Source organism: Haemaphysalis longicornis, unplaced genomic scaffold (assembly GCF_048455015.1).
Source record: "Haemaphysalis longicornis isolate Haplotype H1 unplaced genomic scaffold, Haemaphysalis longicornis Haplotype H1 scaffold_3, whole genome shotgun sequence".
Lineage (NCBI taxonomy): Eukaryota > Metazoa > Arthropoda > Arachnida > Ixodida > Ixodidae > Haemaphysalis > Haemaphysalis longicornis.
This window is the reverse complement of record NW_027526335.1, coordinates 159,385,491-159,407,544: the sequence shown is the minus strand read 5'-3', so window position 1 is coordinate 159,407,544 and position 22,054 is coordinate 159,385,491. Positions and strand designations below refer to the sequence as shown.

Here is a 22,054-nt window from a genome sequence, read left to right as displayed (position 1 = left end):
CGGTATCGATCGGTCCCAGATCCCAACGCCTTTCCGGTCACCCATTGTAGGAAGGTGGCGTGGGCTCTGTAGAGCGGATGTGTCTTCCTGCACTTAGTGATGGGTAGGCCCGGCCAGAATACGGAGCGGCAATGACGAGCGACCGCCCAGGCGCGCGGTCGTGTTCCATCTAAAGCATGGCAAAGCTGACGCGCTAGTCCACGTATCGCCGATGATGGTGGTGGCGTTCGCGCATGATGATGGTGTCGCTGAATGCGGATGATGAATCGCCATGACACTGGTAACCTGAGGAAATTGTTATCACCTCTTAATTTTTGAATGTGTACTCCAGCAATTTGGAGCTGACTACTATACTCCTGCCTCGTGGAGCTTAATGTGTACTCCAGCATCTTGGAGCAATTACATGGTTATACCTCCGTTGCGTATATCGTATTATTTGTATTTTTCTCTAAGAATGTATTTCAGATACTTTTGCGTGTGTGTGTGTGGTGTTTGTGTGTGCGTGTGTATGTATGTGTGTGTGTGTGTGTAAACCACCACGATCATTCAGTATCACCACTGCAGTCATTGAGAGATTACTTCGTTCACCTTTTTTTGCATACGTGTTACTATTTGTGCTTTCATGCTTCTCTAACCAAATGTACCTTAAATCTGTCTTGCATGGGCCCACTTTCTAGACAGACACATAGGGCCCAGATGGTCAATGTTTTTGATTACAAAAAAGCTCAAAAAAGTAGTCTTGTTTTTCAACTAAACGCTTTGAATATAACGGGACTTGAACAGGTATTCAAGAAAAAACCGCTAGGGTCAATATTTTTTGTAGGCAGAATACCCATTTCCACACCAAACATATGTTCCCATTAATGCACACGTTATATAGTCATGAAGCCCACTCTGAGGGGACTTCGTGTATACAGCGCTTCAGAAGGGTACATGGGGTGCTGCAGAGGTATTTATTAAAATACCATTGGCCTTCGTAAACTGATATAAACAAACTTGGTCTTATTTTTGTTGAAAAATTATCTTCCCAGAGATTCGTTTGTGTATCGTAGTGAAGGCGGCTCGTTGAATAGCGCAAGTGGATTGCTCTTCATCTGACTTCCACATTCGGAGTCGGACTGGCATTACTACGTAGAGCTTGTATCCTCCTTGTTTTCCCGCCACGACCTCTACCAAGTTTGAAAGTTGTGTTTAGTTTGCTTCTGCTACCGAATTTCAATGCCGTGGGACTATTCCGCTTCTCACAAGTACCGCGACTCTGTATTGCCGCATTTTTTTTATGGCACTTTTGAAGCAAATAACAACTACACATGAGTATGGCGTCAAATGGGTGATACTTTATTAAATGAAATGTGGTCTATTTCAACCATAACACAAAAAAGGCTATCCTCTAAGCTCCATTACTCCAACCAGCCGAAGAAAAAGGGGGCGGATGCAGCTGCCCAGCTTCCCTAGAAAAGAGAAATGAAAGAAAAGCACAGTACAGTGAAAGGGAATGGCCCCATTAATTATTTCTAACCTTGGTATATTTAGCTGCAACAACATGTAAAAGCGTACACTGCTCCCCCTCTTGCTATCATTGCTGGAGCCAAAACAGTCTTTGCAGTGTTTACAGTGTAAACCCAAAACGGTTTACAGTGGTTTGCATTGCACAGGTTGTCAATAAGCTCCGTAAAGGGCAAAACGGTTTTCACGACTTAAATAAGAAGAAAATTACGGAGGAAGCTTGGAACTTTCCAAGAATGTTAACGTGAAATTCTAGTTGGAACTTTTTTGAACTTTGTGTTGAACATCACAGCCGCACGAGTCATCACTTCGCCAGCACCCTGCAGAGTACCCTGTGAAGCTGGCTCCCTCGTTAGTTATAGCCAGGAGAAGCCTACCCTCATTCCGCTACGCGCCATCGCCAAGGGCCTCATATTCGTCTCCCTCAGGTTCACCTCTCAGGGCGGCTTGTACTGCACGTGCGACAATGCCCTACCCTCCTTTCGCGCAACTCTTTGCTCTGTCCGGGCGTGCACTGCATCGTTCTTCCTCAGATCCCTCGTCCGACCATCCTTCCTCAGTGCTGTTTCGCTTTCCTGGCGCGGGACGTAGGCCTACCTTTTTCCCGGCTCACGTAACTTCAACTTTTTTTTTACAATTCTGTGTGCCTCGCAACCATTTTTTGTACATCACGCTTTTTAGAAACAAGAGATCTAACGCCATAAAAACATTGTTAGTGTGATAATATCATACAGTAAGCGCTCGTAATTCCAGCAGCAGGAGGAAACGTCTCAGTTGGAAATATTGAAAGCTCGAACTAATGAAAGTAAAGCATACCAACAGTGCGCAACGATAGGGGGAGAAGTCGGCTATTTAAACAATTTGATGCGTGAAAACATCCGTGATTACAGTCTTGCGTGTATCATTCAATGCGGCAGCCAGCACTTTTTGCTCGAACAAGCGAATGCACCAGAAAGTTTTTGCTTCACCTCATTCAAAACCGAAGAAACGTGCGCCATTCAATCCGGTAATGACTTCCTCGCATACAGCCGCACTCGTTCTTCGTCCTCCTTGTACACCTCCTTTCCACTAGCAGCAACACATTCTGCCATTCTGACCTGAGAAATGATATCTTCATCTCACAGTGCAACTCTCACCCCTGGCCCAGCGTCAACGCGACGTAGTCCGGAAAAGGTGCTTCTGCCAACACATCCGACATGGGTGGTTTTGGGTGTCACATTGTTTTTCTGTTCTTCTCTCCGCTCCGGAAATGATGCACCCGTGTAGGTAGGCAGCGGGTGCTTCTCTCTGGTGGTGTGACAATCGTACCGTTCGAATTGCCCACAAATTACCATTATTTAGTTTCGAATAGCAAGCTTTCAGTTATAAATAATATTGACGAGATTCTTCCAACGTCAGTTAATCAGCCGTGCACTTCCTTCGCTAGGTCTCCAGTTTTGTGCATAAGCATTGAACGAACACTGTTGAAAGGTTTAAAGTGAATCTGCGCAAACGCATCACCAAACTGCGTTGCCTTCGCTCGTCGTTTTTGGCTGGGCGGCTTCATCGCATAGCTACGACAGTGGTCCGTCGATGCTTTCATGCAGTAGCCCTCGTGCTACTCGTGGAAGGTGTGGCATCCACGATTAACTTAATGCAAACAAAACCGGCTGCGACTTAGCTCGAGAAAGCTCGGTTAAGGAACCGAAAGCTTCGGAGCACTTACTACCGTAGTATCGTCTGTTTTAGAAAACGCCGTCGAGTCGAAGCCTCGTCTGTTACCGCCTCTGAAGCTCGTCAGTCGCCGCTTAGCTCTCCGAAGTTCCCGCTTTTTATTGGTTTGCGTATGCTGCTTTGCACGCTCGTGTAACGTTTCCGTCTTAACTGATTAGCAAACTTGCAACGTCAGCACGATGGTTCGAAGCACGTTGCCGCTATCGCCACTGGGGCCGCGCAGACGACTTCGGCACAGATGGACCAGCGTCCTTCGCACAACCGCTGAACTGAAGCACTTGTCCGGCTGTAGCCAGAAACTGCGAGGCAGCAAAGATAGCGTCGTCGTCTCCCTTTTAAGCGATGAGAGAGTCACGTCGTTAGTCACGTCAGAGTGTTTCAATGTAAAGCATTGAAGGACTCTGGTCACGTGGACATAGGTGACGAGGCGGCGGTCGTTGCAGCCGCGGCGACGCGCCGCTGCAGCTGCGGTGACTCACGTGGTATCGCTTCTTCACTTCTTTGTCAAACCTCTATCGCCATAGATTCATTCTGCTTTCCGTACAGACTTGACTCGGCAGTCTTATTTGTGCCGTGACATTAGGCACCGCTGCTCGAACAGATCGGCTTCCACATCGTGACGTGCTTTCCTCCTCTCAATTATTTCTTCATCGCTACCCCACTCGTCTAGTTTGTATGCTTTACCTTCTCCGCAAACCGGGTAACGAAAAGATTCATTACACAATTTCAATAGGTAGAAACCCTGTCTCGTGAGCCATCCAACGAACACTGAGACACAGCAACTGAATGCGCAAGCAACGCGAAAGCAGTTTTTAGGGGCGAAGCTCCTTAAGTCATGGGTCTGTTTATGCCTTGTGTCTCGTGGTACGTGACCTCCGCATGCTTTCGGAGATGTCGCAAAGTGGGCCGCGTTGCACGCGCAAGAACCGGCTGCAACCGGTAGCGCAAACTCGGCACCGGGAGCGCGAGCTTGTCTGTGTTCGCCAACGGAGGCGCGAGCGCACGTGCACTGCGAGGGGGAGATCACGCAAGAGATCACGCCACGAACGCAGGCAGTCGTTCTTGGAGATCGAACGAGACGCAAGGACCTTTGCTCGTTTCCTCTCGTCTTGTTCGGGCACAAGTTCGCCCTAAATAAAAGTTCTTTCTTTACCGTTGTGTCCCATCCTACGTGACAAATTGTGGTGAAGGTGCGGGGTAGTCCTCGATGGCGCGGGGTCTTTCACCAGGTCTGGGCCTGAGAGCATTGACTCCGAAAATAAAAGTTGATTTGTACAATGTACGCACACAGTCTTACGTCTTTCTTAATGATGCAATGGGCAAACTTTCACGGGAGAGTTACGGTTACCGATGATCTCCCCCTCTCGAGCTTCGCCCCACTTATCATCATTCATTCCGTGGATATGGCGTGATTTTTTTGCAGTACACTTTTTTTTTCTAATTTATAACACAACCGCAGGGCATTCACCTCCGCGTTTAGTGGCATCTCGCCTCAACGCAGCGGTATTTAAAGAGTCTACCAACCACGTAATAAATGGCCGGATTAAATTGCCACAGCCAGCCTCAGAAAGGCCGACCCCATTCTCGCTTACGATGTGCGAGACGCAGGCGTGTGCGAGTCAAGTGTGTCGACGTGCACGCCGCTTTGGCTGCCCTTTACATCAATCCGACAGCACCACAAACGTAAATTAGCGATTTTCTCACTTTCACCCTCGTTTCGAACGCATTAATTTCCTGGTTACGGTAGCAGCCACAACAAGATGGCACCATCAGGGTTCTCTCTGTACCCCAACGTCAACCTTCGAAACCCTGGAAAGCGGGGTTGCGGTAGCAGCCGTGACAAGAAGGGACCATTGTTTTTCTCCGGGTACCTTAACGTTTACCTTCGAAACACAGGAAGACCGGAAGCCGATATCAGGGGACACCATGCTCCGGCTTTGACCGATATATACCCAATTCAGCCGAGCACGCTTTAGGTAGATGCGACCGCCGACTACAGACATCCCGACGCTAACACTGTGATGGCAATATCCAGCCCTCATTATCTACCCCTCAGTTGCATCGCAAAACACACTCCGTTCCGGCAACGAGGAGGAAGCAGCAATCTCCCTAGCCCCAACGTAGTGGCCAACTCCCCCAATCATCATCTCTGATTCGAAAAGGGCCATTCAAAATTTTGATGGAGGTACCATTTCTTTTCAGACGCTCCAAATTATTGTTCAAAATCGTCGTACGGATCCCGTTGAGCTGATCTGCACACCTGCCCATACCGGGCTTGGGGGAAAACCGAGGCAGCCAACAAAGCAGCTCGAGAACTGACTGCATGAGCAGCCCACGCCTTGCGCGGTTACAGTGATGCAGATCGGCTCAAGACAGATTGCTCAGCTATTAGGATATAACTGTACATCACCGCATCGCCCGCCACGTAGTTTCGCCGGCTCATCCGACCCTCTCACTCTGAAGGACGCTTATAGCGCCTCATACTAACAAAACACGTTGTCCTGTCACGCAAGACTGTACCTAATTCACCCCACCCGGTATCATTCTCCCGAATGCCCTGCGTGTTGCTGGAAGGATAACCCTCATTTACACCATGTGGGCACGTGACAGAGATCTTTTCCCGTTAATCCGTGCGACCGAGCAATGGAGGGCGGCGCTGGGTAGCCAAGACCTGCGGAGGCATAAATGCCTGACAAAACGGGCTGCCTTGGTCACTGGCAAGCTGAAACTACGGGTCTCTGCCCACCCTAATTATGAACTGCAATAAAGTTTTTTTCCTTTTCCTCCTGTTAATGGTAGCAGCTGCGACAAGATGGCACCATTGGGTTTCTTCGGGTAGCTCAGCGTCGACTTTCGAAAACCGGGAATCTGATAGTTACCGACCTTCATAGTAGATGCCTTCGGAGTTCGTCTTCGTATCTGCCCCCTCTCCCTACCACCGCATCATCAAACGAAAAGACGTGTGGGGGCCAATAACCTGGGAACCCAGGACTTGATGCTTCCAAAGCAATAAAAATAACTCCTGTTTACAGGGATGTATATATGCGTGATTTTCTAAAGGCAGTTTATGGCTTGTTTAGCGATCCAGAGGCTGAAATAAACCCCCATTGCAGCTACGAGATTTCGCCCCAACTGTAAACAAGGGCTTGCACAAAACTTGAGTGTTGCCGGGGTCCCACGCACTCATAATAGTATGCATGCCCATGCGGGGAAGTAGCCAGATATGGCCCAGGCCCATCCCTTCGTAAATCGATCCGAATTGCTATTTACACAGAAAATACCCCCCTTCGCACTAATTCCTGGGACACATGGTGGTATGCAAAAATAGAATCTCCATGCCAGGTACAATGGATGCTACCCGTTTGCTGGCGTGATGGCTTCCTGGAACGCGAAACCTATAAAATTTCTTTCTCGTGGTTCGTACACCCTATCCAGTTCCTAGGTAACGGTGAACTGTCGTCTGCGCGGAGCATCCTCTACCAAAAACATCATGATTTCTGTGCATAGTACCTGTGGCTAAAAGCAGTGAACATCGCCTAACTTTCAAAAATAAAACAGTAAAGAATCTCTACGGACATTATCGTTTGTATGACTTCTGATATCCCCCGTGCAAAAATGTATTCCCAGTGCTGCACGTCTGTACATTGGTGAAGGCCGTTTTGGAGGTGCTCGGTGTATAGCAGTTCAACTCGTTGCACAATGATTTCGTCTGTTAGGTATTTCCCAAAATGTTTTGCGCTTTTCAGTGCAGTCTTCTTTAGAAGCAAATCAGAACTCTGTATTGTTAGAATTCCGGCAGTGTGTTTGGGTAGTGCATTGAAGTATTAAATAAGAGCGGCGGGTGTATAGCACATACTTATGCGACATGGCATTTCCCTCCAGTAACTGAAAAAGCATCTGAGGAAATCCTGTTGTGAGAAGTTAGAAACCATGACGAAAGGCTGAACAAACGCATAAAATATAAACAAAAACGTTCTGTCAAGCATTGTCACGAGCGCCTCGAACACAACAAAAAAAAACATAAACATGGGCTAAAACTGCTTTCAGCTTTATCAAGCCGCACACACGCGGTCAGCTCTGTTAGGACCCCTCAAAATAAAGCGTGGCGAATACGATTGAACTACAAATGCTATGGTACCGCAATAGAAAGTTTCGCTCCCATTTCCGCGCGTGGTTACCTTTGCCCAAGTCATACTCACCATGGCATATGTAGCGACAACCAACGCAGGTAAGAAATCTGTTACGATTTCCACCACAACCACCGTAGGTAAATTGTTTACACGTGCGACTTCTCTGGTCATAATACCACATAGGAATCCGTGCTCTGCAAGGCCCTCTTTTGGGTGGCAGGAGACAACGGCGTGACCCGTACATTTGATCTGAAAATGGCATGGCCGTAAAATAGTACATGGTATGGGTGCATTTTCGCTGGCCTTTATTTTAGCAATTTTAAATTCCGATTTTAATGGAGGATGTAATCCTGAAAAACAATAATGGCGTTAGCATTCCCGTTCGTGCCAAATTTAATTTTAGATATAATGATTTGCAATCTCGTAAAAGGATACCACCAGTTTTAATGTCAATAGAATGGAACGGTCACACGTTTATGTACAAAAAGCACCTGTGACGCCCCAATTACGTGGCCCGAGCAATAGGAAAGCAGGTGGTATTTAATGCTGGGAGGGTAACTGGGTGAATGGGAATTACAAAAAAAAAGTGAATGCCTGCTTCCCTAATGTAGTCCAGCAAAGTGTCCAGCATGCGTTTTCCTGTAAGAGGTGCACAGAGTAGAAAGTGGACGGTCGATTTCTGGCCGGGCGTACTCATGAACAGTTCTCTGTGAACACTGAGCGCTCAGCACGTGTTGCGCGCTTGAGAGTGCCTGAAATCGCATTTTCCGGCAGCTAGGAGTGCTGTACCTGCGGTGCCGTCTGAACAAATTATGCGCTGATTGGGGGAAAGGCCTCTCCAGTTTTTATACTGCGGAGCCTCACTTTAGCGCATCGGCTGAATCATTGGAACAACGGATCAACGTCAACGAGCACTTTGTTTCGTGGAACATCTTTCCGCTTTGTAACCACAATGTGACGTCGAAACACGACGATAACGGCATGCCGGAAAGAATGCTGGAATTGACCCTGTAAGTCATGACCAAAACGAACACGCCCAGCAATCAACCCCGAACACAAAGCAGCCGTGATACGATGCCCCGATGAACCCAAAACTCTATACCGCCAGGAAGGACCTACGGCTATCCAAGAGTAGTCTTCATGTTTTTGCACAAATAGACACGGAAGCCGACTATTAACGGATACGGATAGCTCGCATCGAGGCTCAAAAAAGTTAATACTTGTTGGGGCGGTCGCACCGTGTGCACAGCAGGAGGCTAATATCTTCACACCAAGTGGTGCCTGTACACCACGCGTCACCACAGCGTCTCCGCGTACCCTGCACCGTTCATCATACTGCCTAGCTGCTCCCGAGAATTCTGAAGAAGGGTTTGCGTTCGGGCTAGTTGGTATTCCATAACGTTCACCTTAAGCGCAGAAAAAAACCGGGCCACAGTAGACAAGGACAAACGCGTGTCCTTGTCTACTGTGTCCCTGTTTTTTTCTGCGCTTAAGATGAACGAGAATTCTGGGCGTGCACGTTTGAACCGAAAACAGTGCTATCATTGATTTGCGGGCCAAGTCAATCAGTTTCTCTACCGATTGCGCCATGATGTCAACACCAAACGCTAAACAGCGTACTTCTCTAGGACTGCTGACGATCGCGTAACCCTGCCGTCTCGTGCAAGGCTGATGATCTCTGTCTACGGTCGAGATGCTGCTCGTAACCGCGACGCTATCCTGGAAAGGGACTAGAGCTTGCTTCTGAAGTATGGTGTCTTCGTTGCAAGAGGCAATGGGCGCGTTGAGCGAATCAAGTATGCCCCCCATTCTGGTTCTAAATTTCCCCGAGGAATATCAGCACCTAAATAAGGGCGCTCCTATCGCTTTCTTTAAAGAAATGAAACGCGCAATTCACGTGGTCGCTGTCGTCTACTTTGAACTCACCAACATTGAACTCGCCGCTCTGGGAGAGGGGATCTCGTGCTATGACCCGCAGGATGGCAGCAGTCCCCTGGACTCTCTTGTATGAGGGGAACTCCCCGTTGAGTTCAATAATATTCCCAGTTGTTTTCTCTTTTATCGTTTCTAAACAAATCGCCACCGCCCAGTCCCATTGATAACCCACTAGCTGTAGAAGCTTTAGGTGCTAGCGTCTGACCATCATTCAATTTTACAGCGAACTCATAGTCTCTCGTTCTTCGGAAAATTTTGTGTCGTAAACAAAACTCAGGCAGGAGCCAACAGTTATCGCCTAAGACACCGAGCCCATGCGTCGGCTAACGGGCCCCGCCCCTCTCCCCACGCGTTCTCGGTAAAGATTGTTTAATATTGCTGAAAGATTGAGTTGGCAGCTTTTAAAAAAAAGGGGGTGAATGTCATTCGAGGGTGAGCGCATGCCTCACACTATGGAGAACCCAGCATTTGCCGCCAGAGAAGCCGAGACAATCCCGCCGAGATGACGAGAAACACTTCATGTCCGACTAATCAGAATTAGTGGTATAAAACAGCTTCTTTTGACATCCACTTTCGCAGGGTGGAATGGCGGCTTTTTTACTATGTCATTTCTCATGAAAGTTTTTAAATGCCAAACCTTCCTTGAAACACTCGACCACTGAAACGCTGAAAAAAGTATTCGCAGTACGTTTGTATAAATGTCTTCATTTCGTAGGCCCAGGTCATGTTCTCTTCAAGCGCATTAAGCGTATGTGAAAATAACACGGGAAGAAGTTATTATTCATATTCCACACTCGAACCCTGTTTAGTACATGGATGTTATGATATGAGGCTGTATCTGCCGGGAAAATTAGCGCTCTACTTTGGAGATTGGTACATTTATACGCATGCAGGTGGCATGTGTATTCACAGCGGGGGATGTGACGGCCCCTTGTCGTCTGTGGGTATAGTTTGTGACATACTTTATCATTACTGATGAGGTAAGGAGACACCAGTTTTGCTTGTTAAGTGTGATTGGTGCTGTAGTGGGCATACTTCCTTGCGCTTTCTATGATGTAAATTGCTTATCAGGTATTATGGCAGTCCTTTTTGCATGAGCTGTCTTTTTCTATTTATATTGCTCTTATGAGCAGCTTGGGAGTTTGCAGGCTGCTGCGGTCCATGTTCTTTGTCCAATGCCCGGTGCTATGTTAACCAACATGGTGGATTACTGACTTTCCCAAATCGTTGAGTAATAAACGATATTTCCGAATAAGCTGACGAGGCAGTTGAAGACTTCTAGAGCTTCAAAAATACCCAATGCCTGGTAGGACTGCTGTGGCCCTGATTTATTCCCGGGCAAATAGCCGCTTCAATGTGGGTGGTCGCTGTCAGCAAAGAGTGATATTGGCGCTTGAGTTTACGTGAACGACATAGAACAGATAACGTCTTGTGCGGTCTCTCTAGGCACTCTTCTGCCAACCATTTCACTTCAATTCACATTTTTGCGTTACATTGAACGTCCTGCGCCCATGACGTGCAGCTTGATACTGTAAACTGGGAATTTGCCACGCGAGTAATTATGCAGCAACATCGCCATTCGGGGTCACCCCACCCCCTTCCCCTGAAGGTTTTGCTAGGTCGAGCGTAATAGGGCACAGAATATCCTTCCGGGGCCTCCTGATTTTTTCTGGTTTTCATATTGCCATTTATTCGCTGATTTCATTACCTCGTCACTTTTTACTTCATAAGGCATCTATGTCTTGCTCCTATGCTGAGGGATCATGCGCTGCTATGGCCGGGGGGAAGGAGGGGGGTAACCTATCACTTGCAACCATGCGAAGTGAAAATGCGTAAAATCCACTATTCCCTGGCGCGAGGTTGGAGTTCAGCACAATACACTATCGATGCTAAACCGTTTAGTGTCTGTTTAGGTGAAACGTTTTTTAGAATTACTCGTATTGCAGCTGATTACTCCGCAGGACTTCAGTAGAATTTGATAAGTCTTCCTCGAGATGCGCCATGGGGACGCATCACCTGTTTGAAAGATGTCAAACCACAGAGCCCGATCCTAAAATGCTGTGAATGTGGTATCTGTGAAGACATATAAAGGAATGTACGGGCTGAATAACCCTCCGAAAGCAAAGCAATAAATTCTCGATTCGGAACGGAGTGAGAAAGAGAAATACCACCTCGCCAAAACTATTTACAGCATGTCTGGAGAGGGTGTTTAGGAAACCTGACTGGGAAAACATAGAATTTAAAATAAACAAGGAATACTTGAGCTATTTCAGCTTTGCGCACGACAGACTCTTGCTGAATGAGACTGCAGAGCATGTGCAAACAATGGTTGAGGAACTACAATCAGAAAGCACGTCCGTGGGGATAAGATTGATATGAATAAACCCAAAGTAATTAGAAATAAGCATACGAAGAACGTCCTCTTCACCTTAGTAAACACAAACGGTGGAAAAAGTAAAAGATTATAACTATTTCGGAAATATGGTCATTGCTAGCCCTAACCGCGGTAGAGAAATCCGGCGCAGAGTAGGTATGGGTTCGGCAGTACTCGGCAAGCACTGCCAGATAGAGAAAAGTATGCTACTGCTGTCACTGAAAAGAAAAATCTACTACCAGTGCATGTTGCCGCTTATGGTATATGGAGCTGAAGCTTAGCCCCTTACTAAACAGCTAGAAAGCAATCTTAGGTCGGCTCAAGCGGCCATGGAACGAAGAATGTAAGGAGTAACACTCAGGGACAGAAAATCAGCTGCGTGGATCAGGAAACAAACTAGAGTAGAAGATGTCAGAGTTCGAATAACAAAAAAAATGTACTTGAACTGGCCCTGTAGAGAACCGAGAACCGGTGGACAATGAGGGTAACAGAGTAAACTCCAAGAGATGGGCCAAGAAGAGAGGAAGGTTTTAATCTGATGTATGGAAGAAATAAGGAAATTCAGGGGTAAACTATTGACTCGATCAGCGGAGGCCAGGAGCAGTTGGAGGTCAATGGCAGGGGACTTGTCCTGGAGTGGGCTTGAGTCGGCTCATCATGATGATGATAATGTTAGTTAGAATGATGATAGTAGCCAGTCTCACCTGAATTACAACCACGATAACTTTACTATTGGGCAGGCGCATCCTGTGCAAGTTCTGTAAGCCAGCATTGTTAGACGTGGTGTCCATATGATATTCTGTGGTTCGTAGTTTAGACGTTTTAAAGGAGTAACATGAGGAGCAAGTAGCTATGCACATGCCACGACTCGAAATTACAGAAGGCGTAGAAAAGTCGTTTGAATTGCCTCACTGTGACCACATTTTCAAAAACATGAAAACACACAACGAGGAAATAGGGATTTGCACAACAAAATGCCACCGCATGTGTTCGCTTCGCTAGAAATCTCGAGTGACGATGGTCACCTGCTGTCCTTGCTGCCTGTCCCGTCTCCTGCGCCTACATCACGCCGTTACCGTTATATCATGGTCCGCCCTGGATAAACGGGGTGCAGGTTTGCTTCAATTATTTAGCGTTCGCAGAGCAGGCGCGCCCACTGTTGGGGCTTTTAGCTACTGGTACTTGGCACCAGCAGCCGCAACGCGAGTCGGGAGTGTGAGCCCTCCAAGTAATTTACGCTAAAGTAAAGTTTCAACATTTTATAGTGTTTCCTCAGTGAAAACGTACTACCATGTCTAGTTTTAGTTAAAGGAATGCTGATAAGATCAATTATAAATTATATTTGGCCGCAAATGTGTGACATGTTTTTATTACTGAACAATGTTGACAAGTATGGAGCTGGGTGCGAGGTTTGGAACCATTTGGAAACGTTTCGCATGCACAAACTTGTTGTTCAAGAGTTCCTTTAACTCTTCAGCTGTCAAATCAACGGAGGTACAAACCCGAAAACAGACCAACATTGTCGCATTCAAGTAGCCCCCAAAACACTACCGTACTCAAAGCTCACCCTGAGGCCGACCTTGTGGGTGACCTTGTGGCCGACGTTGTGGCCGACCTTGTGGCCGAACTTGTGGCCGAACTTGTGGCCGACCTTGTGGCTGACCTTGTGGCCGACCGTGTGGCCGATCTTGTGCCCGATGATTATTGTCTTCGCCACCTGGAACTTTAAATTGACACACAAATTAGGAACTAGTAGAAAACTTGAAAATTGAGGGTACAGGTTGTAACTAAGGCGGATACTTGGTTGCAAGGCTCAATTTTGTTTTAATAAAAGTTAAACTTGAATCTCATTCTCATGACGACGTCGAAGTGATACACAGGATCAAAATAACAGGGCACGGGATCCTCCTAGCTTTTTGACAATTTCATCAAGCACAAAAAAGGGAAACGCTGAAAGATGAGGAGATTTATCGCACCGAATACATGACAGTGCCCGAAAAATTCATTCTCGAAGCGAAATAGTGCTCTTAAAATAGGAAAAACCGGTTTATCTGGGCATGCAACGGCCTGGTGCTTGCTTAAAACTATGACGACGACAAGGTTGGGGTAGTAAGCTCGCCATCGTTAACATCAGGTAGCATGAAAAAAAAGAATAGGCCGCAGAGGACACACAAACCTTGGTTTCGACCAAGTACGCAGGAATGGCAGGAGCCTGTGCAAGCACACTTGTAGCTTACAAGTTTTAGGAACGCTTTCCTGTGTAGTCAAAAGTTTTTCATTTTTTATCTTTTTTGTTGGAGCTTTGAGGTTCTAATGTACCCGCTTTTGGAAATACAAAATAAATTGCGGACACAAAAGTTGTCGAAAAGTCCGCGCCGAGGGGCACGTGAACGTGCATACCAATGCCGCACCAATGCGTACCAACAGGTGCGTACCAATGCCGCCGGACCTTGATTATACGGAAACTGTGGTGTGTGCTCGTCGGCACCATGTTGACACCGTATGACGAAGAGAGCAATGTGAAAAGACGTACAGTGATACAGCACAAAAGTAGCCGGTCACAGTAATCCTCAACTAACGAGATAAAAAGCGTATAAAGAAATGCAGATACGATACATCAGTGAATAAGGTGCCAATAAGAACCGCGACGCTTTGCCTTCGATTAACGTACGCTGACTAGGGTGCCCCAAGGAGTTTTTATGATGCCAGCTTTGTCAACTACATGTACTTAACTTGCATGTGACTAGCATCACAAAAACTGCATTTTAAAAATACGGGAAGGCAAATAAGTCATCCTAATGCGGTATAGAACGCAAGAAACTGATGACAAAAGGTGGTTGTTGTGGACTGTTCTGCAATCGAGTGTGTGAGCTTTATTGAGGCTGAAGTGGTGGCCTTTACAGGCCACATGGTGAAATGTTGGAATGTGCTGTGTACCCGCCAGAAAATAATTATATTCCACTCTTGCTACATGAGCTCGCCATATTTAAGTGCAAGTACAAAAATAAGCTTGTAATCCTAGCTGTAGAAATTAATGCTGGCAATACTGGTGCATTTATGCACAAAGAAAAAAAATGTTACATATCATGACAATGAGATTGAATATTCTACACTTGAAAATTCACACGGTACTGGTTTATGCTACAGTTTCTACTAAAAGTTGCACCAGGACACCAGATTTTGATACATTCTCAGGCATTATTACAAAACAAACTTTCTCCTAATCCTACCATTGTCCAGGTAGGATTAGGGGAGAATGGCTCTATTCTTTTACCGTCTCTGTTATGAAGACAAGTATATGTGTCAATAACAGTGTACTGACACACAAATCCTCGAACGGGGAGTACCCTACGAACAACAATCTATTGATAGCTTTAGAGAGAAGTATATACGTATCGCTTGAAAGAGAAGTTTTTAATAATCACAAGAAATTAAAAAAAAATTACAAATAAATTGATAGATGTCTTGAGACCTTCAAGAAAGAGCTTGAAAGTCTCAAGACATCTCCGCGGCAAGTGTTGCACAATTGGTGAGAAGCGGGCGTGATCCCCTCCCAGCCAAGGCGAAAGCCATGTCCAATGACGACCATGACTTAGAGCACTGCAAGGAGCCGGCAGTGGGACGACAGCCATAGCTTCCCACTTGCCGCCCCGGTTGGACCCCTACCCGGCCACGTAGTTTTATTTGGCAGAGGCACACTTCCCGCTCTCATCAACAATGTATCAGAAACTAATTTTACTGACTCCTGAGAATGGTACCCCGCTCTGCCGCGGAAAAGGTTGCGAACATTTTTGCCTCCTTCTTGCGCAACCCTCCAGCTGCGACATAACACCAGCTCAAGGCCATTCTTAGGCGTGCAGCAGCATCAGAACGCAACCGCATGCAACAGCTAAACTCCACCGAAGAGCGTGGCGACCACAGACCGAGCCGAGACAACTGCTTATAAGCATAACGCAGCTCCTCGGCTGGTGGTCCTATACCATAAAAAAAGCTTTGCTGCGCGAGCTTTCGATACAGCAGCTACCTTCAGGAACGTCTAGATAGTCCTCGCGACCCCTTCATCCATGGTCCTCACACCGTGCCTCTGGAAGACTAGGTCATGGAAGTTGCGATCGTGACTTGTTACGAATTAGCACGCGCTACCCTGTTCGCGCGTGTTAGAAGTTGCTGTAGTGTGGTCAAGTCCCCCGGCGCTTTGCGGAAAGCCCACCTTCCTCGAACGTGTTGAGACAAGCACTCACTGCGCAGGCACCGCTAGCGATGACTCAAGCCTCGGCAGTAGTAAAACGAAAACAAACGGTTCGGCATATAAAGGCTTGCAGCTGCGGGCGGACGCCGCTCACAAACTCGGGAGAGAGAGTTTCCGTGTGTCTGCACTCTTTTCATGCTGCGTGGAAAAGCACTACGGGAGCTGTTCGACCGTTATCGCTTCGGGGGATAAATACACGGCTCCTCCGAGCGCACAATTCATCCTATAAACAGCATCAGATCCCGCTGTCGCTCTGTATGTGTATTGCTCTGAGCTCGCCCAGAAGGTTGAAGTTGCTATATTGCCGCCGTTCATGTCTCGCCATACACTAAACCAGTTATGGTTTGGCTTCGGCTTTTTGACGTCATCACCATGGCCGCAATTTTTGCTGGCCGAGCGTCCTCCACGCTACCAGTTCATGCCTCTACCACTACGTGACCGGGTGCGGAATATGTTATTTCACAGAGTGTTGTGAGGGGGAAGGTTTTGGAGCTGCTGGCGAAGTACGACTTCATCCCTTTGGTTAGTGGCACATGGGGAGAGAAAACTGTGGGCGGATCAGAGGTACTGGGAAAGTATGTCATTGTACGTTAAGAGGGGTTCCGGAATGGGGTGGGTAGGGGCGTTGGGATGGGTTTATGGCTGCCTGCAGTGGATGGTGTACTGCTTCTCAAGCCGGGGTATATCCTCTTTCGTTTGCCTATTATGTTTGTGTGATTTGGTGCCCTGATAGTTAAGAGATTGGATATGCCAGTCATCTGCTTGAGAATATGGAGAGCTGCTGGGGAGTGTCTTAACTTTGCACACACCGCGAAAATGTCAGTAGGTCTAGTGCCATATGGCATAAAACTTTATCTAATGGTCTTTGTTTATTTTGTGTCTATTCCCCCCCCCCTGGAACTGTCGTTAGTCTTCCTTTGTTGAGCAGGTAGTTATTGCGGCAAATGCAATGTGGCACCCCTAAAGAATACATTGTTCTATAAAACGCTGTAAGTCATTTCTGTCTTTCTCACGTACGCGGTGGACGTTTTCTGAGTCATGTTCGTCGTTTCTAGTGCTCACAACACCAATTCGGTTGCTTACTTGCCCTGATATTTCGCTTTTACCATGACACACCATGTCATATACTACTAGGTAGGATCACCCGTAGTCAGGCGGAGGACAGGTATACCACTACGTCTGTTTCCTTTGCCTGCTTAGGAATTTCCACGGGCGAATGCCTAGCCGCCTTGCTCCGTGTTTTTGGAGAGAGCCTGCAATCCTCATCTGTCGAGATTTCGTCGCCGTGACGTTATTGGAACATCTTGCCTTTCTTTCACGCTGAGCGGTTATCAATGAATTGAACACTATCAGTGAATTGAACACGTGGACTCATGCAGTGGTAAATTCCACCATTCTACCCTCGGAGCCCGCCACACTCCACGAGCGACACTATCTCTATTTACTCTGCCTGCGTAGGCAACAGGATTTTAATTACTCTTCTGAGCTGCTCTTTTTTTACTTCAGAGTCCAGAAGAGTTTGATAGCTTTTATTCAAGATGTATTTTGGAGGTTGCTTGGTCTGTTCGAAAGGTGTCAGTCCCGAGAGCCAGTTAACCAAATCAAGTAGATGTGACAACGCCCACCACCATATAAATTACTCTAGGATTTGAACTGCCATGCAGAAAAGTATTTTACCGTTAGACGTGCTTCTATAGTTCCATGCTGTACTGCTCTCGCTAATAGCCACACTAGGCTAAATCTCCAAAAAGATGATGGAAACTCTCAAGCAGGAGCCACTTATGAATCTTCAAGCAAGGTTTCATAGCTTGACGAAGTGTCCTAACCGTATCCTGTGCCCAGCCGTCTGAAATTGTTAGAGCGGCACATAATTTACAAGTAGCTGTGAAAAATACCAGGAATCGCAAAATAAAAAGCAGTCTTAAGCTTGACAAGGGTTCTTAAAGTCGCTTGATTGCTTTGTTCTCAAAATGAAAACTTCCTCAAATCGTCAAACCTCAAAGATTAGAACGTCGATGTAATTGAGGTACTCACCTGAATTCCAAACTTCGGACCCAGAGCCACCACCATAGTTTACTGTAACATGCAGTGGACAAAATAGTTGCAATGCCGTTGCAGACAATGAAGTTTAAAATTTATCGTGGTGAAACGAAGGTTGCACTTGGTTTGGTTGCATTTTAAAGATATATTGCCAAAAAAGTTAAAACTGAAGCTCCAAGTCACAATGGCATTCAAGTTGAAAACAGGTTGCAAAAATACAGATATCATTATAGACCACTTTCCTTGCAGAAACCTAAAGAGAAATGTATTAAAAAGACCTCCAAATTTCGCGAAAACATGAGAGCACGTGTAATAAATAATACGGGAGAGTAATAACAGAAATGCTGTCTTATCGGGGCTTGTAATAGCCCGGTGCAGATTAAAATAAACGAGTGGGTCAAGACTGGGTAAATGACAGGTTGAATTGAAAATAAACAAACTTTTGCTGCGCTACGCAGGTAGTTACTGTATTAAATACGTGCTGGCCCCTCCAAACTGTCCGGTTTAACTGATGAAACGTCCTAAGTCATTTCCTTTCTTCCAAACGAACGTAGGGGACGTTTCCAGCGCCAAATAAGTTTCCCCCCAGCGCTAAAAACACCAATTGTGTTTTGTTATCTGCAGTGATACTGTGCTGCTACCACCAAAGTTTATCTCAGAGGCCAGTTGATAGAATAACCAATAGTCAGGCGAACTACAAGAGCGATGACGCATGTTTTAGTTCGCCGTTTGCTGTGGTAGCTTGCTGTCTCTTTTTGCACATTGCGTGCCCTTTCTCCCGGGACTTAAGTCACTGTGTTGCCATCGGGACATGCTCAACAACTGTCAAGAGTTGGTATCAATTGGCGATTATGGTGTTTAACGTGCCGAAACTGCACAGGTTATTAGGTGCGCCGCATTGGAGGGCTCCGGAGTAATTTTGACCACCTGGGTATCTTTAATGTGCGTCTAAATGTCGAACACACGGCCGTTTTTGTTTTTAGTCGCAATCAGAAAAGCCGCCGCCATGGCTGGGAATCAAATCCGCGTTGTTGGGCTCAGCAGAAAAACAAGAGTTCGTATCGGAGGGCCAAAACTGACTACGTGGGCCCCTATGGAGTGACAGCGCCTAAAGGCCAACGTTCCCTTGTCTGCGCTTGCAGTCCGGCGGACTGCACTAGTGATGCTACATTCACTCACTCTGTTCAGGACAGACTTCTTGAAATAGCCCTTGAGCGGTTCATTTCTACGCCATGTGTCTGATACGTTTGATAGTTCTTGTTCTAGATATCCTTTGGTGGCTGCTGAGCCTGTCTGAATAAATCAATTCTTAGAGTGTGCTACTGAAGTACTGTTAATGTGACAACTCTCACCAACCTAGTAAGTGCTCTTGAATTACAACGACCCCGCTGAAGATCATTTCACCGGAAGAGGTGCTTCAGTGATCCCGTTTTTTTTTTCAAAGCTTTCGTTAGCAGCGAATCTCGACTAAACATCAAGCAGGATTGTAGTAATTCTCACACAGGCTCCACTTCTGAATGTTTAACCAAGGCTTCAAAGTTGGACGTAATATCAAAGCTGGATCTTGTGCTTCGTTGTTAGGAAGTCTTGGAGAAGAAACACTTAATACAGGTAGCTATGCACAATACCATGAATCAAAATATAAAACGCAGACGCAAAGTATACAGAGCACGCAAAGTCTCTGTATTTACTTTCTTTTTTATATGACCCTTACCCATAAACATGACCGCACAATGGAACAAAATATACATGTAATAGAAAACCTCACCTTCATTCCAACCTCCAGAGTCAGGGTGATTATTTCTGGAGCCTGAAACATGAAGTGTACGCAGGGGTTAGTGAACTAGGGGAGGAAACTTGGAAACCTATGGTATTGGGTGCAAACAGGGAGGCGACTTTTTTGCAGTCCTGAGAACCATTACGAGCAAACTTAATCCTTTGAGTCATCACATCGCCTACTTTATTTTTTGACGCCAAACGCATCAGACTCGATCGCCCAACCAAGCCTCTTTTTGCCACTCTTTCAACTCGTCCCCAATTTCAATCCTTCTCAGTGCTTTAATCCCATGATCGGTATATCTTGGGGTGACGCCTGATGGAAAGCGGCAAGGCAGGTGTTACTTGCTGCGCCACGGCGCTTGTTTATATCATGCGAAAGCGCAGCTATTTGGCGGGGTGGATAATCGGTTGCCTCTGCAACCATGCAGATGCTTCTCTCAGATTGCGGACGGTCAGCTGAGAGCGGTTAACCTCAACATTACCGACAATAAAATAAAAAGGTGGTTGTAACCCCTTAGCGAAAAGTAATACGTTTGAAATACGTAAGAGTATGCTTGAAGTGCACTTTAAATTTGCTTTGTATATGTACATGTATTTCAAGTGCATTAGAAATTGCATTTTCTCAAGTTTTAGTAACTATTCAAAATAAATTATTAAACATGCGGGAAAATACAGTGTTTTTAAGTACCCTCCAAATAGATTAAGAATGCACTGAACCTCACGAAAGTGCGCTTAAGGCATTCGGAATATACTGAAAATGTATTCCTTCCCGCCAAAGGATCACGGTGTAAATGCACTGTAAATATTATAAAAATACACTTACCTAACTACATTTAGAGCAGCACTCTGAGTACACTTTAAGAGTGTGCTGAAGCATAGAAATATACTCCGAATATATTCGAAATATATTTCAAATGCCTTTTACATTTATGAAACGAACATGGTTGAGATACACTCGCAATGCAGGAAAAATATTTATTGAAAACACATTTCAAATGTATTAAAAAGCTTTGCTGAAATACATTTCGAGTACACAACAGGCGCTACTTGAGTTGCTGAATCGTAAGATTCACGTAAAGTATATCTTACGTGGCGGATAAAATACATCTCAAATGAAGAAACGTACTGAGAATTTCTCGTCGATGTTTATGTATGATAAAGAAGAAAACCCGCCCGCATCTTGCCACGGGAGGAACTCGAGTAAATGCGTCGCAGAGTGGTGGGGGTATCTGTTGCGTAATTGGGTATGGTTTGGGAATGCTTAATTGTTATTTCGTCTTTATTATTCGTATTTATTGAAGGAAGGAGAAGCGAAGGCAAGGAGTGTAATGTTAAAGTCTGTCTTTATTGCTTGGTGCCGTCAACCAAAGCGTCAAGTCAAGCGAAAGCCAAGCAAAGACGTTCTTGACTGAATTCCGAACGCGCGCTCCGCCGCTTATATACACACCGCCCGCGTTCGAGGGAGAGGAGTACGGGGGAGAGACGCGCATGCGCACACTTCCGTACACAAGCGCGCGAACTTTCCACGCACCCACCACGCCGTTATCACGTGTACACGCCCTGCCGCCGTTACTGTGAGCGCGACGCAGCGCACGGGTAGCTACGACGCATGCGCGCACAGACGCGCTCCCCCCGCACCGCCGCTGCTGTTGAGAGCGACGGAGCGCACGGGGTACACGCGCTCTTCCCGCACCGCCGCACCTGTTGTTGAGAGCGAGGAGGGTACGCTGGAGAGACGCGCACCTGCGCCTCGACGCGACGCGCATGCGCAGTGAGCGTGTGGACGGCGCCGACAACATCGACGAGTGACATCGCGAACCTAAGAAATCCTCCGCATTTAAAACTGACATCTAATTCAACGAGTATGTATATGTATGAAAACACTTGCACTTTGACAGCGTTGTTACGACGGTATCGTTGTGGAGGCTTTGAAAATTTTCTTTTTCTGGAAACTATTGGCTTTAGATGGACAACTCTGGTTATGCTTGTGAGGGCGAGCAGCTCGGCGCCTCTCACTGCCGCTCACTACCTCCTCTTTTGTGCCCGGTACCTGCGGCGCGAGTTGAGCGGCGCCCCCCTCCTTCACGTTTTGTCTGCCCTCGCTACGTTTCTTTTGCCTGTCTTGTGGTTTTACAATTTTTCGGACTCCTCAACGCGCGGTCGTCGTGCGGACGCAGTCTCTGCTTGGAGGGCGCGTTGCAGCGGCGTTTGTATCAGCATTGCCGTCTAGCCAAGGTAAGCACGATTAACCGGCTATTTGCGCGTACGGTCCCGCACAACAATTAATCAACGTACTTTTGCCTTGCAATCGAAGAGTGTTAGCGCCCT

General features: G+C 46.6%; 1 protein-coding gene across 1 annotated transcript in view; it reads right to left on the bottom strand.

Annotated features, from left to right (window-relative positions):
• Window positions 1–1,315: 1,315 nt before the first annotated feature.
• The window catches only part of LOC144175222 (uncharacterized), a 30,576-nt gene continuing 9,837 nt past the window's right edge, over window positions 1,316–22,054 (bottom strand). Inside the window, exons 2-6 of the mRNA XM_077704329.1 lie at window positions 19,716–19,757; window positions 17,942–17,983; window positions 13,226–13,381; window positions 7,419–7,598; window positions 1,316–1,451 (exon numbers count right to left, since the gene is read on the bottom strand). Coding sequence (XP_077560455.1) covers window positions 1,401–1,451; window positions 7,419–7,598; window positions 13,226–13,381; window positions 17,942–17,977 — 423 coding nt within the window. The 5' untranslated portion in view covers window positions 17,978–17,983; window positions 19,716–19,757 and the 3' untranslated portion in view covers window positions 1,316–1,400. The remainder of the gene's footprint in view (window positions 1,452–7,418; window positions 7,599–13,225; window positions 13,382–17,941; window positions 17,984–19,715; window positions 19,758–22,054) is intronic.